Source organism: Lissotriton helveticus, chromosome 3_1 (genome assembly GCF_964261635.1).
Source record: "Lissotriton helveticus chromosome 3_1, aLisHel1.1, whole genome shotgun sequence".
Lineage (NCBI taxonomy): Eukaryota > Metazoa > Chordata > Amphibia > Caudata > Salamandridae > Lissotriton > Lissotriton helveticus.
The window spans coordinates 222,083,195-222,102,235 of NC_136061.1; the positions used below are offsets into that span (position 1 = coordinate 222,083,195).

The following is a 19,041-nucleotide window of genomic DNA, read 5'->3' on the forward strand; positions in this document are numbered from 1 at the left end:
GGGTCAGTATGGAATGGTAAGATTTAAACACCAGTCATAGTTTTATATCGTGTCTGGCCACAACAGGTGGTAAAGTCTCTTCTCGATTGACCAGTTTGGACCATTTGCTTCCTTGCTCCTTGTTTGTTTTGTTCCCTTTTGATTCCTTTGGGTGGTTAAAGGAGCTTAGTTTCCCTTACTTTCTCAAACATTAAGGGGCCCATTTCCTTACTTTCTCAAACATTAAGGGGCCCATTATGATTGCTTCATCTTGGTTTGTTTGACCAGGAAAGTTGATATGGTTTGAGGAATGTTCTTTTCTAGCCTTCTACCATGGTGTCTTCAAAAATATTGTGTTTTCCTTGTCAGCTCAAGTCTTAATATGAGAGCACAGAGCTTGTTTGTGTCTCTATATAGAATTCATGGGGAGACAGCAGGTCATGATAGTGGTGTGTAAGCAGAGCTCTCTGAATTTTTAGTATTGACTAGTATGAGTGTTGCAGCTCACAATTAACAAAATATTCCAAAAGATTGGAGTTTATCATAGTTAGATGGATAGATGGATAGATGGATAGATAGATAGATAGATAGATAGATAGATAGATAGATAGATAGATAGATAGATAGATAGATAGATAGATAGATAGATAGATAGATAGATAGATAGATAGATAGATAGGACATTTTTAAGACTGAAATGCTTAATAGAAAATACAAACTATTGACTTTCTTTCACTAAACAATCTTTGTAGTTATCCATGAAACAATCTAGTCTAGACAAGAAAAAGACTGCAGGGTATAAAGAGTCAGAGAAACATACTTTTATGTTTTCTTTTAAGATGTTTCACAAAATACTCAACATGTACAATTTGCTGAGAGTCTGGAACCAAACAATGAATTGTTTAAGTTACACACCATTCAGTTTCTCATTACAAGAACACAATTTTTCAAATTCTAAAACAGGTCAGAGATGTAAGAGACATGATGGGGCTTTAAGAGGAGGGTGTGAGTGAGTGAGTGCAGGTGGCTCTCCAATATGAGGCAATTTCTCCATTTTTATATAGTGGCTTCCTCCACGTACATATGCTTGTTTTGTTTGCCTTTCCTAAATACATTTTTCATAAAACAATGGGCAACTGTGAGGTCCATTGGTTTTATATGAGTCTGTAATCTTTACTGCATAGTTATGGGTTACAGCCAAATAATTTAAAGATTTCAACAAAAACATTGTAGCGCAATTGGATGAAAATAATACTGCCAGTTTACCGCATACTTTGTCTTTTCTTGTTGAACAATTTAGATACTCTTGTGCATAACTTGGTCCACATAATCATATTAGCCCTAAAAGTACCCCCAATGTAAAAGCTCTGCAGAGTGATTATGCAGGTTGTCATTAAAATGATTTCACCCATATTTCAGTGGAACCATGAAATATGTTCCTTGTATCACCACAAAACTATTTAATAATTCAGTCTTAAAAGGCTGACATGGGGGCAGTGATACCCTTAATCCAAACGACGCGGGTAGGCAACAGCACGTTATCCTATGCTGAAGCACCAATTTTTACAATTTAAACGTACTAGATAGCAGATAAGTAGAACTTTGCACTTAAGCTGATTTCCCAACATGAAAAAGTAGAACATTAAGCAATTTTGTTAATAGTGGACAACACATACCCATCTAACTTTTGTAGCCAGTGAATAGTGTATGTTTCTTACGAAATGTCGCTGTGCATCTGGGAATTGAAAATCAAGCTCCCAATTAACTCCAATAGCTCACGCTAAATGTACACCCAGTTATGAACATAATTCACAATAAATGTATAAAGTGCACATAAAAGTGAAAAAATATATTTACAAAATGTATAGATTTACAGATGTTCAGGGCCAGGGGCGAGCCAATCATAATAGTTCACATAAGGCCCCAGCATCTTCTGAGTGGTCGCAGTTGTGGACGTTCCAGCGGATGTGGGAGCACTGAAGGAGGGAGGACTCATTCCCCCGGCACTTCAAATTGTCGAGAAAAATGTAGCCGCTGCCTTGTCCATAGTGCGCCTCTGCCCGCGCAGCCACAGCTGCTCCACAGCCTATCAGCCGACACACCACCCGGACATCCATCAAATCCCAGGCGTCATCACACACTGTGCCCCACTGCAGCAGGAAGAAGAGCTCCACGCGACCTTCACACCGATGGCTGCCATTGGTCAAACGAAGTGAGCCTGGTAATAAAGGAAGAACATTACGATCAAGGTTTCTATTCTCAATTGCTGAGCATTTGTATCATATAGGCAAGTCCCTTGGTGGCAATCAGCTACAGCACCTAATAAGATACAGTTTTAAACAGCTTTGCTAAAAGCAACACCCAAAGATGTGTGGAGTGAGAAGATAAAAGACCCTGGTGGAACAATGACACCTACTGCCCAGTCATATCATTGCATTGGGTGGGTCTGAGTAGCTCTCAAAAAAGTGTCTTTGCCATATCGGGGGCTGTAGAGTTTGTCTTTCTCTCGAAACAAAAATAATGTGAGTGAATAAGTTAAGATATTAACCTAACATTGTTGTCATGAAACCATTGAGAATCATGCAGCGTGACTGGATTGCTGTGCAAAGCATAATCCTAATATCAGCCCTGCTCCATGCACTTACACTAATCCTAACATGAATCTTTACCCTAATCCCTACCTCAAACCCTAAACCTAACCTTATTATTAACCCTTATCCTAGCTCTAATATCAACCGTTGTGCCTTGTTAGGTCTCGCTTTAGCTAGTAATTAGTAGACCTACTGTTTCCAATACGTGGAATATGCTTAAAGTTGGCTTTGGGTAAGCCCTTGCTCCTAAGTGGATGGATGCCTTTGTTGTCTACCTCAGATGTCTACCCTTGATTTGATAGCTTGCCTCCCTTTGCTTGTATTTGTCCCATTTTGTAACCACTTGGTTCTGATAGGATAAGTGGTATCCATCCAGTGCTTAGTTGAGGGGACTCTGTTTTCGATCTGGCTTGACAGCACAGTTGCCTGCAAGACATACAGTCACCAGTTCTTTAATATACACACAGTGATCTTTGGCACCTCCCCAGAGGGGTGCTTCTCACTTACTGCATGCAATTTGGTGAATCATTCTGCCTTTAATGGAGTGCTTACGTTGCAATGCTAAGGGGTTATTTTACATAAAAAATACTCACTGAATTTATAAGCTACTTCAGCTAAGATGATTTTATTTGACCTCAATTGCTTTTAGCACTCAGTTTTGTAGGTTTCTGTTGTTCCAACCTTCAAGACTCATGTTCGAATCCAACATATCAGAGTAAGCATTATGTTCTTTGGTGGGTACACTGAACATTTGTAACTTGGGTAGTAGTATTTCCTTATTTGTAAGGGGCCTTAAAGGCAGGTTATGGGGCTTCTTTCTCCTTTGCTGTATAGGTAATAATTGTACGGCCAATAATGCCTATGGGTTTCTTTAGATACGTCCGTGCACTCGAAACAGTTCTGAGGCACCAAACCATTTAAATCATCCTGGAATAACGCGTCACCCCTGTGGGACAGGCAAAGCGGGAGTGTCGCAGATAGCCCATTCCTCGTTCACTCAGGTTTTATAATGAGTTGTTATATGTGCACTATTTGATTCAATGCCTATTAGATTCCCCATGTTAGACTCATGTTTTGATTTGTTACCTAACCCTCAAATTGTAAAGCGCTCTGATATCCTTCGGGATCAAGTTCGCGCTATATAAAACTTCCTAACTAAATAAATAAAATAAGGTGAATATTGTGTTTTGTTCGTAGTGTGCATCATTTTCGCCTCTTTCTTCCTGCACCAATCGGAGTGCTCATCTTAGAAGCGCTGATACTCTTTGGTTAAAATAAAATGTCACTTTAGTTTTCAGTTATAGCTGCGATCTAAAGGAGTGCACACACAGGAGAGCGTGGCACGATATCCAAAGCGAAAATTAAAATATAGTATACACACGTAAATGTTCCTACATTTCTCTTCACCCACAGTTATGCTGTAAGCACTACTAGGTCTGTTAAACACACAAGAAGTAGTTCAGACACTGCAATAATCCTGGTTCCTGCATTTGGATTTTTTCTAACTTTAGCCGTCATTACCAGCACGATAGCAAGGACCATGTATAACGGGCTTCTCCGTAAGAGCCAGAAAACATCTCGAGCGAAGCCCCTTATAATAGGCTCAAGCCCTGGACTAAAACAATCGATACAGCCCTGCCAAGTTTACTAGGTCCATCTGTGACTCGCTGCTCCAACCCAGATTTTTTTTGCATATTGGGACTTCTAAAGTGCCTATCCCGTTATAAAATCAGGACCGCAACACCAGGTTTACTATTAAATTCTGTGACTTGTAGACTTGGGTATTCGACTATTAAACAAGGACTTCAACACCGAGTATGCAAAGAATAAAATAATCTAGTTTGCAGCACCTACTCATACATGGACCTGGAAATCTTGGCAGCTACGTGGCAAACTCTAACCTGTCTCCCACCAACTGGTCAGTGTAATCATGTCAGCAGTGAGTTTGTGCAGAATAACTTTATTACTTAAAAGGACCATCTATTGTAGGGGAAAAAAGAGTTCTCTTAACCCAAGCCTCTAAAAGTCAATAATAGGCATTTCATAATGTTGCTTTGTTTAATGATGTCACGCGGGTTTATGAGATATATTGTGATATCATTCACTGGATGGCCCCTTTAAGGGTCGATAGACATTTTGGGCCTGATTCACGAAGGTGAACGTACACCTTTTTGTAAGTTTACAATTTTTTGCATTTCACAAAGGAATTTTATGAGTGTTTTTTTAACGACTACGTCTTTGCACTTGAGGCGGAGACTAGGAACATAAAAAGACGGGCAGTCGTAAAGATACTATCGGTAAAATTGCTTTGGGAATTGAAAAAAATCATTAAATGACACAAAAGTGTAAGTTCACGATTGGCAATCGGGCCCTTTGTTTGCATGTACCTGTGTACATTTTAATAAAATACAGTTTTATACAGATTTAGGGCCACTCATAATTGACAGGTAGTAAGCTCTGTCTGCTGCTTCAGTTCTCTGAGCACTCTAGTTTCCCAGCTCCATGCTTGGGTTCATTCAGGCCACATATTCTTTATAATCTGTGACTTGTAGTATTGCTTTTACAGCGGGATTAACAGCCCTACATATTCCAGAATGCAAAGAAAAAACCTGAACTTGATGATCTACTCACACCTTGGAAACCTGAGAGCAATGCAGTTCTGTCTCTGACTTTATACCATCTTTAATATGTGCTGTTGAAATGAGAACGCTGTGTAAAGTTAGCAGAATGTGAATTCTCTTGAAACACAGCACAGGTGTGCAGCATATTTTAACAAGCATTGTCAAAGCCAGAAGTTATTGCCTATGAGAGAGCTGCTGGTTTGGCAACGTCTTTCAGCCAGTCCGGATGCTGTGCAGCATCACTGGAATTTAGGGAAGAAAAATGCTATGCAGAGGCCTCCAACTACATTCACTCTCAGGCAGTGCTGCAAGTAAAAGAAAAAAGTAGTTCCAATAGTGTGTGCAGTGGTAGGACACTGGACAAGGAAGCAGCATTTTGGCTGTTCTTCAGGGGAGGAAGAAACACCTGAAGAGGAAGTGAAGTCGGCATGCACTGACCAAGAGAAGCAAGTGAATTAGACAGAAGATGAAGCCAACCAATGCAAGCAAGAAGTGGGCTCTAAGACACCTGTAAGTAAATAAAATGTCTTGAAAGCAACAGCACATGCGCTACCTCGGACTAGACCTACCAACAGAGCAGTATTTCCACTGCTTTGGTTTTCAGTGAGACCATTTCCATTTTTAAGTGAAGAGGCACTAATACAAGTATCAGAGCCCTCTAGCTTCCCAGTTCCATGCATAAGTAGCTCATACAAATCCAGTCCAGGAATTTCCTTTGAATTCTGGTATTTGAAGTCGTAGTTCTACTGGTCAAACAGAGCTACAACTCCCAGCATGCATCAAAAAAGTTCTGGAGGGGGGCGTGGCCAAGATGGCAGGGTGAGCGGACGTGTTCTGTTGGTGCCCCGTCCCTGCCCGTTTCAAAGCACCTTTAACTGCACTCCTCTCGTTTGATATTGCGACTGGGGGTGAGTGTGGACTGACGGGTACGAGGGGCCACCTATGAGCTGGATCGAACCCGGGCAGAGAGGAGCGACTTGGTCTTGGGCCAGTGAGTGTTGGAGGCCTACGTGGAGGCCGCACTGCTTCGCACCTGGAGGTGCGGAGAGACGGAGCTGATGTACCAGCTCGCAGTCTATCAAGCAAGTGGGGATCCAGTGGCAGAGGCGACTCGCATCGGCATTTAGAGGTGGGCCCCTGTGGTCGTAGCCCGGGCTGCTGATGGCCGGGCCGCGTGGCCGGGTGTGTGGAGGCCTGCATCTCAGAAGTGCCCAATTGGCGGCATTCGAGAACAGCAGGAGAGCCGCATTCATGCTGCTACATGGACCCTCCACTCCTCAGGCCTGAGCCGCTGGAGGAACTATGCGGCGCAGTGGAGCAAGGGGGTGTCAGCGGCCGTTTGGAAGCTGTACGGAGGCCTGCACCGAGACCCAGGGCTTCTGGTGGTGTGAGATCCACATGCACACAGCGATGCCCTTGAAGGCCCGCGTCCCCCAGCTTGCTGCCGCAAGTTCTGCCCCCCCTTCATTGGTTAATCTGCATCAACTTCAAGGGGTGGGGGGGGGGCGGGGGGGTAGGCCTTTGGATTGAGAGCCACGCTGTGGCTGATTCGACCTTTCCCCTATTGCAGAGGCCAGCAGTAAAACTGGACCGTTTCCCAAGGCTTATTGTGGGAGAAAGGCCTTGTGGTCAAGAGAAGGCGTGGGGCCTCCCCCCTGTGTACAGCTCACGCAACGGGCTCCTGGAGTGGTGCTCAGAAAGCTACAACGTCCCCTGGCCCAGTGGTTCCTGGTGGGACTAGCAACAAGAGTGGGCTGCTACTCGGGGCACACAATGGCCCTGAGAAATCCTGGGAGGAGACCGACGAGTTACCTGTCCCCTGCGCACAACGCACTGCGCGGCCTATTGGGGCACCCCCGAGGGCACACAATGACACCTGCACTGGCGCTCTGTTTGTTCGAGGAGGTCTTCGGCCCTCATACTGGTGGACTGAGGCAGGGGTGGTGCCAGGTAGCCCTGCGCTCCCTAACAGACCTAATGCTGGCCGACTATTGAAGACAACACAGGGACACCGTCATCCATACATGAGGGGTACCCTCAGCTTTCTGAGGTCACCCAAGGGCCACATCTGATCTATGTCTGATGCCCTGCGGCCCACACGGAGGGAATACTGAGTGCCTTCTTGTCTTTATCTCTCCACAGCCTTTCCTCTCTGCTGGCTGGGGACGTCCTGGGTTGAGGGCCCTCGGGGAGTTGTTCATGGTGTCAGGCATGCTACCGGAGGTCCTTGGTAGTTGTTCAACAACATAAAGGTGCCGCATCCGCAACTTTACCTGTTCAGACCCGCACTGACCGGCCCCTGGGACAGCAACTGGACGGGTGCGGGCTGTGAAGCCAGGTGTATAACCCATTATTTAATACCCCCTGGCCAGGGGGCTAGGAGACGAGGGTTATGGCCTAGGCAAAAGGGAAAAAAGACAGATCCGTCAAAGACAAGCTGCTTATAGGCGCGGCTGACACCCAACAAGAGAAGCTATCAATGGAGGATCCTAGGTCTAATGGAGGCGGAGAGGGCAAAGAGAGCACGGTGACCAATACATTCTTAGAGGCATTATTCGCATCCCTGAAGGAGGATCTGCAGACAGTTAAAAAGGACCTCGCAATGGAGCTCAGGGAGTCTCTGACCAGGGATGCAGAAATTAAAGCCCTTCAACAGGAGATCATTTGATTGCAGGATCAAAAACTGAACCTCCAGGCACACTCAGAAGATCTAGAAAACAGATTGAGTAGGAATCATCTACACGTCCGGGGAGTTCACTCAGGCGCAGAGGGCATGGACCTCGAGGGCTATGTTCAGGCTTTATTCAGCAACATCCTCAGGGTCAGTGAGCCGAGCAACACCAAACAAGATCGTTGCATAGAGTTGCTCCCCCGAGCACCTCCTCGCCCACCTCCTGACATGCTGGTATGTGTTCACAACTTTAAACAAAAGGAAGCGATCCTCAGGGCTGCAAAATCTGATCAACAATTTCAATTCAGAGGCCACACCATTCAACTATTTCAGGACCTAGCTGTCTCCACCCTGTAGAAGAGGAAGGAGTTTTGTCCAGTCACCAACCACCTTCGCTCTCTGGGTATCGCCTATTCATGGGACACCCGTTTCGTCTTATCTTCCAATTCTCCAGTAAAACTCATCAACTGCACTCCCTGACAGAGGCCAGTAAGGTTCTTAATCTTGATCTCTCCGATCAGGACCCCCCTCGTCCACTGCCTGTCAAGAAGGTCCAGGGCAGGAACACTTGTGGTAACAGGAGGGGACGGCGCCCAGATCTTCACCGTCCGGATCCAGCCACCATGGCGAAGGAGCGGTCGGAGGTACTGTGTTCCCTCTCCGGTGAAAGCAAACTTGATGCTGATCCCCAAGTAAGGTACTTTACATTTGTACGTGGGAGGTTTTATCGAGGTGGGGACGGTGATGCCCAATTCTACAGTTTCCTTCTGTCCTGCAAGCCCTGGCTGACAACACGAATATGGACTTCCAAGTCATGAAGAATTCTTTGGACTTCTTGTTCATTCTCATTTTCTATTTTATGTTTGGTTTTAGGGGTTTAGATTGGGGGTTTCCCTTCCGACTGTTGTAGCTCAGGCTGACCAATCCCCAGTTCACTCTGACCCCGCTCGGTACTCACGCACCTCAAGGCCAGCCTCATGCATTTTCCGCCCACATCTGTGTCGCCTCCTCTTTTCCTGAGATAACGGAGATAAAAATACTTAGTCTTAATGTTAAAGGCCTTACAACCCCACAAAGAGATCAGCGATCCTTTATTTTTTAGGACACTCGCAAGGGGACAAATGCTTGCTTCAAGAAACACACTTGCTTGCCCAGGACACCCTCAAAATGCAAACCAAGAGATTCCTTCAGCAAGTGTAGTCATCCAGAAGAAGGAAGAGGGGTGTGGCTATCCTTTTCTCCAAACGGTTTAATTGTGCAATCTTAGGCACTTGCGTAGAGATCAAGGGCCGGCTCCTGGATATCCGGGTGCAAATAGGCGCATTTCATCTCACAATAAACTCACTCTACACTCCAAACGAATGACAGGAGGACTTTATAACTGAGGCATTGGCTAAGATCCTTCAGTCTCCTGACCAGGCAATTTTGCTGAGTGGAGATCTCAACATTGTAATGGGCGCAACACTGGATCACTCTAGGCGGCGGACCGGACACGCTGGGGCCTTTTCTTCGGAGGGGCTAGCATGATTAGCTAGTTGTGGGATGCACAATGTGTGGCGTTTGCAGCATCCCGATGAATGGGACTATACCTTTTATTCAGCAGCACATGAAACGTATGTTCGCCTGGACCACTTAATCAGATAACACCCTCTACCATAGAGCCCTGTTCACTGTTGGACCACGCTGCTATCACACTCATCTTAACAGTACACACGTCCCCTACACAGCCTCTGCTATGGCATCTACGAGAAACGCTGCTGCACTCCCCTGACGTGGTTTCTTCAATTAGGCAGATGATCACAGATTACCTGGCCCATAATGACACAGGATAGGTTACCCTTTCCACGGTTTGGGAAGCTTTCAAGTAAGTAGCCCGGAGGAATAAGAGAGAGGAGTTGAAGAAGTCTGTAGTAGAATTAGAGTCCATCCACAAGCACACTGGGGCCCCCAGAATATGGCGTAGATTAGAGCGGGACAGACTGCTACTTAAGCACCTTGACTTAGATAGAGCCGAGTATGTGATGCTTCGCCTTAAACACAAATTTTATATAGGCACCAATAAAGGGGGGCGGATGTTGGCACATTGCCTGCGTAGCAAGCAACACGCGCACACAGTCATATCCATACAGGCGTGCAAGCGTGCATTGCAAATGCTTGTTGAGATATGATGTGAGCCACTCCAGCATGCACTTGGACCGTCATTAAGGGAAGTCCTGAATTTTAAGTTATATCTTCCCAGTGCCTTAACAAGGGGGTCATGGGCTCTATTAGAATGCCCCAAACGTGATGCTATAATACAGCAATAATCGTGGATTAATGAGTCCCCGAGACCTCTGGACCTCGGTTTCACTTGATGGAGTACTCTGTACAAGCAGAATATGGACGATTCTTTGGTGCTAGTGCGGAAGTGCTATCTTAGATATACACAATACCCACCAACGTTGGTGAGAGTGTTTTTGTGGTAGAGTGGGTGAACAAAATACCTACTAACTTTTGGCCGACAGAATGACTACCTCATATTGGCGGGAGTGCATATATGGCACCAGACATACAAAATATCTGCCGTCCTTGAGTGGTAGCGTACGTCAGACCGAGTGGACACATAGAACATCTTACATCATCATTTAATGCCATTATTTTTGTGGTACTGTTGGCACACAGAATACCTTGTCTGACATACAGAATATTTACTATCCTCTTGTGGTAGTGCAGATGTGGAACTGTGGAGCAACATAATACTTACCATCTGTTGGTGGTGTGGTAGATGTGGCGATAGTTAAAATGGTACTGTCTGTGGTTTGACTTTCCAAATCTTCTTCTGCTCCTATCATCAGATAAAAACGGCAAAGCATTAGGTTTCCATTAATGTTTTTGAATAAGACAGATGGACTGGATGTTGTTAGGTGCTGTAATATCGGTCAGTTTACAGTCATAGGTGAAGATAGAAATCTAAACAAATTCAATATGATTTGAGGGACTTGCAGATGCCTCTTTAACATATTCCTTCACAATTCCCTCTCCACACTGTCATAATCACCTGATCTGAAATCAACAGGTGCAGTCTTATTCATCCTACCACAGATGTGACCCCTGGCTTGCCCCCTGCGATCTCTGGCACTGTCTTTACGATCCCTGGCCTCAGATGCAGCAAAGTCAGTGCAAAATAAAACTGATACATCTTGTCCTTATGTCGGTGCCCCATTCATGTTTTCTGCCCATGTTGTATTATACGGATAGTAAATAATTGCTGATTTGTCACTAGAAGTATAATAAAAAGGGAGCACCAGGAGCTGGAACGAGATCTCTAGTTGCAGATGAAGTATGTAAAAAAAAACATTTGTAAATGTATGTTGTGTGCATGCTTGAGGGTGAGAGAGTGTTGGTTAACCCTGGGCGTAGTTCGCGTAGTAGCGCTACGCGTAGCTACGCGAAGTGCACTACGCAAGCTACGCATAGCTACGTGAACTGCGTTGTGCACTGTGCAAAATGCTGTTCGTACTGATTGCACAGTGCCAGGTGCTTGTCCGCACTGTGCAATCATTGCAAACATCATCTTGGACAGTGCAAGCGGTCCTTTCCTGCCACTCGAGTAGATCTGTACTCGAGCGGCAGTTTTCTCAATGCTGACTGGTAGGTTCTCATTGCGAGCATACGCAACCACTCGCAATGAGAAACCTAACCTCCCCTCTTTGAGAATCTCACCAAGAGGCTTATTTTCCACGCTCGCGATCGGCAACTTGATGTTGCTGATTGCGAACGAGAAAAAAGTCTCGCCGGGATGTTGTTTTGCTCGCTCGCAGTCGCTAACTTGACGTTGATGGCCGCGAGCAAGCAAAAAATGCTTGCTACCCTATGCGTTTTTGCACTGTGCTACGTGCAATTCACGCAGCGCGTAGTTGCGCAAACTACGTGAGCGTAGCTTAGTCCTACGCCCAGGGTTAGTGTTGGTGTGCAAGCGAGTGTGTGTTTGTGAGCACGTGCCTGTATCTGTATGAGTGAAAGTTAGTGAGAATGAGTGACAGGTAGTGAGTGAGAGTCAGTGAAAGGTAGTGAGTGAGAATGATAGCATGTCCGTGAGTATGGGAGAGTCAGTGAGTGAGTAAGTAAGAGCGAGTACAAGATGGTGAATAAGAGGGAACGATTGCAAGTAAGTGAGAACGAATGAAGTAGTGTGAGTGAGGGAATGTGAGTATGGGTAAGAATGTAGTGTCTGCCGTTGGCCCTGACATGCTGTTGGTAATTCATGGCTTAAACAGGTATGCGCGAAGCATACTGCTAGTGGTATACTGGAGGCAATTGTTAGCATGACAGGCAGCTGTGACAAAATATTGGCACTGGCACGCTGGAGTAATTCTTGGCATAATGGTCTCCCTTCATAAAATACTGGCACTGGCATGCCAAAGGGAATTCTTGGCATATGGGGCACCTATGGAAAAATGCTGGCACTGGCATATTTGAGGAATGTTTGGCAGGGGGGCACCTGCAGCATTAGCACCTTGGAGATACTTATTGATATGAAAGGAAAACCATGGCATATGAGTGGGGGGGGGCAACCATGACAAAATACTTACCCTGACATACTACAGGAAGTTTGAGAGGTAATTTTGACATTTAATATATGGATGGCATTAATTGCAAAATTCTAAAGCTGGCATATTGTAGGCAATTTTTGGCATAAGGATATGCCTGATGGCACAATGGAGGTAACGTTTGACATATGGGGGCACCCAAAGCACATTCTGAAAACAATGGGGTCAACTCCTCAGGATCGTCCGGTTTATTTGTCTTGGCACACCATGAATGGACTCGAATATGAATGAGTATCAATTCAGAGCTTAAGGTTTTTTAGCAAATATATGTGAAAACTGTACTTTTAAATACACTATTTGATCACATATAATTTAAAATGTTCACAGGGCAGATCCCACCAAGTCCTTCTAGAAGAGGTTTGTCTCGCTTCAATTCAGGGCAAGTATTACTTTCCTCCACTTACAAAGATCATGTCAGTGTCCAAATGTAGGTGGGTGCTATAGTGGGCATTTGTCTGTGTTGTGTTATAGTAATTGTTCAATTATGGTACTTTAGAAATGTCAATTATTATGATAGCTTTAGGGTTACGGTAAAATGACACCACTTTCTAATGATATTCAGAGTCAAAGGTGAAATGATGTTGTTTCCTGTGATTAAGGTCAAAGTGTGTGTGATGCTAATTCCTCTACCCCACTTTAATGAATCGATGTTCATGTGCTTGATTCTTCTCCGAGGGATCTTCATCAATAGTCCTCCTAAGCACTGGTTAGTTCCGTCCACACGTAGGATCCTGGAGCACTTTTAATCCACAAACAAGTAGGTAAAATGGCTTCAGAAAAAAAATTACTATTGAAAAATAAAGACAAATTCTGAAATCTTATCTAGAGACAGTACTGGACACATTTTGGTTATTTTCCTTTCAAAATGTCACTAATATGGAAGTTCTCTCCAGAAAGACTCTTTCACAAACCTCTTTTAAAGGGAAAATGAAAGCAAATGAGGACAATGTAGGTCAATAGTTTACAGATTCTAATACTGGAAAACTAACATTGCCTCTTTAAAGAAGCTAATCCTTTGGCTTCCCATCATTCCCAACCAGTGGCAATTAGATCAGTCCTTTTACAGATCCCATTGCAAGAATCCTGGAGCAACAAGCTTTGCCTTTTTATTGCTTATTTCAGCGATAGACCTTTCAAGGAATTCAAATACCATTTTCATCTAACATTTTAGGTGTTCGGGATAGTTTTACACCTTTTCCAGCTGGAAAATATTTTTATTTTTTCCATCAAAATATTTTCACTATTTTTGAAGTGCTTTTCTTGTGGAAAAAATAATATATCTTCTGATCCATAGTGCATAGTGTGCCTGCTTAGCTCTCGCCAAGCTATTTTTTTTGTCCTCATCTCACCAATAAGCATCTGCAATTCTTAAAAAGAAGCCATCGTTCCAAACTGCTGAATTCGCTTAGACCAAACCAGGCCAGCCCCTTTGTTGGAAGCTTGGTGTAATCATAAGACCAGGAGGAACCAATGAGGAGCTATACCAGACTCAGCTTCCTACCCCAGGACACTAGGGCCTGCCAGATGTTCAGCCCACTCTCAATATCTCGCCCTTGGTCGAAACGGACCATGGCAAATGCAGCTTTTAACCAGTCCTTACACGTTGGGGCCGCATTTCTTTCCACTTCATACAGATTTCTCTCCGGGCTATTAGAACCAGGTATAACAACAAGCCTCTATGTTCCTGCTGAAGATTCTTTCCAAGCGCGCCGTCATCCCCAAATATTACCAGGGAAATGTTGACCTTGATTTTAATTTTAAAAATGCCACGTAAAACGTCCCCCACCCCTCCTCCAGAAAGGTCTGAGTTCGAGACATTCACAGAAAATATGGATATCATTAGCGTTAAGAAGGTTGCATCGTGGACATTTGGGGAGGATAGTGGTGCAAACTTAGCAATCTTTGCAGGTGTGTAGAAAAGCCTGTTAATAACAAATAAATGGTTCTTTTTTAAGCTGGCTGGTTTAACATATTTATAAAGAAGCATCAAGGAGGATTCATAAAGGTCTTCGATATCAGGCTCCGAGGGAGACTGATTCCAGATTGCATGCTGCAGTGAATGTTCCATATCTTCCGCCTCCAAGAACTTCTTATACCAGATAGAAACTTCCTTTCTTTTGAGATGTACTTCTTGCAAAGATTGCTCCGTCCCTCAATCTCCTCGTATGTCCTCCTTTTCCACTATGAACCAGGAGACTAGTTGCAAGTATTTAAATCTGGAAAGACTACTTCCAACCTTTGCTCTTAAAACCTCCCAGAGGTACACTCCTTCTGAGGGTAAAAGTTCTGACCAGGTAGTAATGCCGGCCCTTTTTATTGGGATCCCAAGGCTATCCTTCAGGCATAACAGTGTCCCCGGGGAGTCCCAGATCGGGGCAAAATCTGAATAATACCCAATCCCCCATCTACATCTGACCTTATACCATAAGTCAAGGGCGGCCCTAAGAACTTTCAGGCGCACCTTTTTGAAGAACCTAGGTGCCCCAAATTTATACAGAAAGCCTTCTCCTCCACCCTCTGCCTTCACCATTTCACCCAATAGCCTCCCCCAAGATGTCTCTTCTGGTTTTGCAAGTAACATCCAGATGTTTTTCAATTGGAAAGTGACAGAGGACCAGACAATATCTGGAAGAGCTAGCCCCCCTTTGGTAAGCCTGCGTCTCAGCTTTTTCCACGACAGTCTAGCGCCCTTATTTGCCCAGATGAAACTTCCGATCTTACTTTGGATTTTACAAATATCTTTACTAGGGGAAATCAAGAAGGATCGCGTTAAACAGGTATGTCAACTTAGGTAGAATAACCATTTTTACCAAGTTGACCCTACCGAAAATTGTTAAGGGGAGATTTTTCCATCTGGCAAATAGGCGGTACACTTCTTTAATGGTCTTATTCAGATTCATCTGAGGGATTTTATGAAGATCTTTAATGATAGTAATACCCAGGTATTTAAACTCATTACTCATGGTACCCTCCCAATTGTCGATGTTCCAACACATCACCTCTGTTTTGGAGATGTGGCTAGATATCCTGAAAGGGAGCCAAATTTTTCCAACAGTGCTTCGACCCTTTGTATAGCCGCCCCAAATCGTTGGTGTATAGCAACAGATCGTCGGCATAGAGAGCCTACTTGCTACAATATTGCTCAGATTTAAAGGGGGAAATTAGGTTGTCTGATCTTATTGCTTGGACCAATGGCTCTATGTAAATATCAAACAACAAGGGAGAGATGGGACAGCCCTGTTTTGTTCCTCTTTGGATCTTGAAGCTAGAGGTTAACATGCCATTTAACAAGATTTTTGCGGAGGCTCCTTGGTAACAATATATCAAGGTCTGAACAAAAATAGGACCAAAGCCCATCAGGCTAAGTACCTCCCAGAGATATACCCAGCCTACTCTATCGAACGCCTTGGCCGCATCTAGTGCCACTACGGCCAAGGGATCCGATCGCACCATAGCCAAGTCGATGTTACCAATTAGCTGGTGCATCTGCTCCTGGTTATATCTCCCGGGATGAACCCTTTTTGGTCAGAGTTAATCAGCTGAGGGGCCAGCTTGACCAATCTCCCTGCAAGAACACTCATGAAGATCTTATAAATGGCATACAGCAGGGAGATTGGTCTATAGGAATCCGCTTTTAGGGGATCCTTCGCCAAGCTAAGAAGTGCAAGCACTTTTTTGACATTTTCAAGGATGACTATGAAGGGCGGAGAACAAATCTGATTTCATAGGAAAGAGAAAGACAACGCCCGGGTTCTACTTATCTGAGAGCTTGTGAGACTGGAGCTTCCTCAAAATCTGCTGATTCTGGAACCTCGAGGACTCCCACAGAAGGAGATCCAAAAAAAAGATTATACATCAAAATATCACAGTGTCTCAATTTCATGTTGAGGGCATTTGTAGAGGACAGGTATTATGACAACATGCTCATTGATGAGAGTTGTCTCACCTTCAATGTACCACTTATTGGTGAAGAAGTCCAGAAAGTCGATGGTAAAGGACTTCGCAATGTCAAAACTTGGTTCAATGCCAACCCTTCATACTGATTCTGACCATTCATTACTTCAGATCTCTTCAACTTGGTTGTAGAAGTTGAAGTCCAGAGAAATAGTGGAGATGTCAGATTGTGAGTATACACAGGTGTATTAATCTTCCAGTGATGTTATTCCTTCGGTGGGGAAAATGTCAGATTCATCTGGGACTTCTCATCATTCTTCGTGCCATGAATCACCTTCTTCGACTATGTCACCAACTATATTATCATAATCTACCTCTCCAGTGTCTCGGTTACCATCACTACCTCAAACAAGGTGCACTCCCAATCCCTCAAAGAGAGAAGTGACACTCAAAGACATCATCCTCGGTGATTCCAATAAACAAGATCAAAGCAATTGGGGAGAACTTTACATTCTGGAAAAAGGTCGCGCATTCCTTGTACTTACATGCCGTGGATGACTTATTTTTCTCTTGAACATTAAAATACAATTGTATACAGAAAGTATAGTTCTTCAATCTCTTAAATGTCTTAAAATTTAATTCTGCTCTAAGTGGTTGTTTTTTTATTATGCATGTGTTTTGTCTTTATTTAATATACATTCAATACAGTTATGTAATAATTTTAGGCATTTTGTAAAAACATGTTTCAAAACTTTATAAACCTAGCCAATGGAATGAAAAATCATTTTATGAAATAATAAAATTGACAACAAATTAGTTATAAAAATGCAACAGCTGAAAAATGGGCACCTCTGGTGGCAGTACAAAAGCCTACATTAGAAAAAGACAGCTGATGGCATAATAATGACTGGCTATACAGGACACCAACTATGAAATGAAAAGATAAATTTTTTGAGCACATCCTGGTGTCACATAAAATTTTTAACCGTGGGATTTGTTTATGCTAGGGATTGAATGAAGTGCAATACATCGATACACAGACAAAAAAACACATGGGCCTTCTATACTCCTCACCTAGGCAGATAACCCCTGCATCCTCGTGGTGACCGCAGTTATGCTGCCCCCAGCCTAGGTTGAAGCAGTGTGATAGGTCTGTCTCTGTTCCATCACAATCCACATTGTCCAGAAAAATTGGCCCAATGCCGTAGCCAAAGAAACTCAAGCTGGTGGCCATGATTGCAGCTCCGCAACCCACCTGCCGGCACACGACCAGCGCATCACTGTGGTCCCAGTCGTCATCACACACAGTACCCCATGTGCTTTGGTACATAACCTCCACTCGGCCCTGACAGCTGTTATTTCCATTCACCAACTTGATGTGGCTACCTGTTGAGCAAACCAAAAATAATAAGCTTCAGCTACATATCGCTCTGTACATAGTTATTACGACAATTGTGCAAACTTTTAATGCTACTAGTGTAACAAATACATAATTTTTCAACAAACAAAATAAGTGAAAAATCCTCCGAGCTATTTTACTTATTTTACCAGTAGGAAAATAATCAAAAAGTCAATTGGCAGGCTCCGTTCACACAAAAGAATCTAGTTTCCCAGTATTATTCTCCCACAGTTTTTTAAACACCTTTAAGTCCTTGGAGGGTTTTTCAAGATTTGCTGAAGCGATGTTCAACTTTTGCTCACCCACTACTCTTCTAGACATCAGAAATTTCACCCTGAAGTCCATTCATGCAATTTTCTTGGGTGATTAAAATTTTCGGCTCATTAGTTGATAGCAAGAGAGCTTACTACCTAACGAACGTGGAGGTTTGCATTTTACCCCATCTTAACCATTACCCAACAAATTGCAAAGGACACATTTGGATGCTATTTTTATCTCTTAAGAGGTCCACTGTGTCTCACATCCATATTTGTCAATGGCCTCATCAGATAATTTTGGGATACCATTTCTTATACATCTCCCCAAAGAAAGCTACTGTGTTATCCAGTCCACTATCAGCCAGGAAAGACACTGGAAATCTCTTCCCCCCCCAGAGAGTTTCAAAATGGCATTTCCAACCTCCCTAAGAACACCAATTTGATCTACCTGTGAGGTGGATATCAACAGGCTGCCGACCTGTTTCCATTCCAGACTTTCCTTAATGTTTGACAAACTTCTTCCACGGAATACAAAGAAATGGTCCTCCAATACCACCTGGCAAAAATAATCCATGATTCTCTCCCAAATCTTTTGTGCTGAATTACGAGGCAAACAGAACACCGTTCGGGAAGCACCCGTTACCTGGATGCAAGGAAGCTCCATACGCATTCTTTAGCCAACTATAGATTTGGTCCTTTAGCCAGTAGAGTATAATCATTAGACTGATGAAAAAATCCTTTTGAAATGTTTTTCAGCAAATCTCCGTACCTGCATTACAAATAAAGTGAATTGTCCCACTCCGGATGCAGACGGGGACAGTGCTCCCTCTAAAATTTCTCAATTTGCATGGGTGGTACTGTGATTACTGACACCAATGTAACTGTAGTACTAAACTGTATTGGCTCTGAGTTTCATGCTTGGCAATAGCAAAGTGATAATTCTCCTTTAGTTTGCTCAGCACCTGAAAGTTTACTTTTTTGGATCATTTTGTAGGTCAAATGCTCTTTGTTTAACAGGTCCCAACTTCACCTGCATTGCT

At 43.8% G+C, this 19,041-nt stretch overlaps 1 protein-coding gene across 1 annotated transcript in view; it reads right to left on the reverse strand.

The window, feature by feature from the left end:
• Positions 1-858: 858 nt before the first annotated feature.
• Positions 859-19,041, reverse strand: part of SSC4D (scavenger receptor cysteine rich family member with 4 domains) — a 307,544-nt gene continuing 289,361 nt past the window's right edge. The window contains exons 9-11 of the mRNA XM_078679653.1: positions 17,420-17,731; positions 10,606-10,686; positions 859-2,197 (exon numbers count right to left, since the gene is read on the reverse strand). Of these exons, the coding sequence (XP_078535779.1) occupies positions 1,881-2,197; positions 10,606-10,686; positions 17,420-17,731 (710 nt within the window). The 3' untranslated portion in view covers positions 859-1,880. The remainder of the gene's footprint in view (positions 2,198-10,605; positions 10,687-17,419; positions 17,732-19,041) is intronic.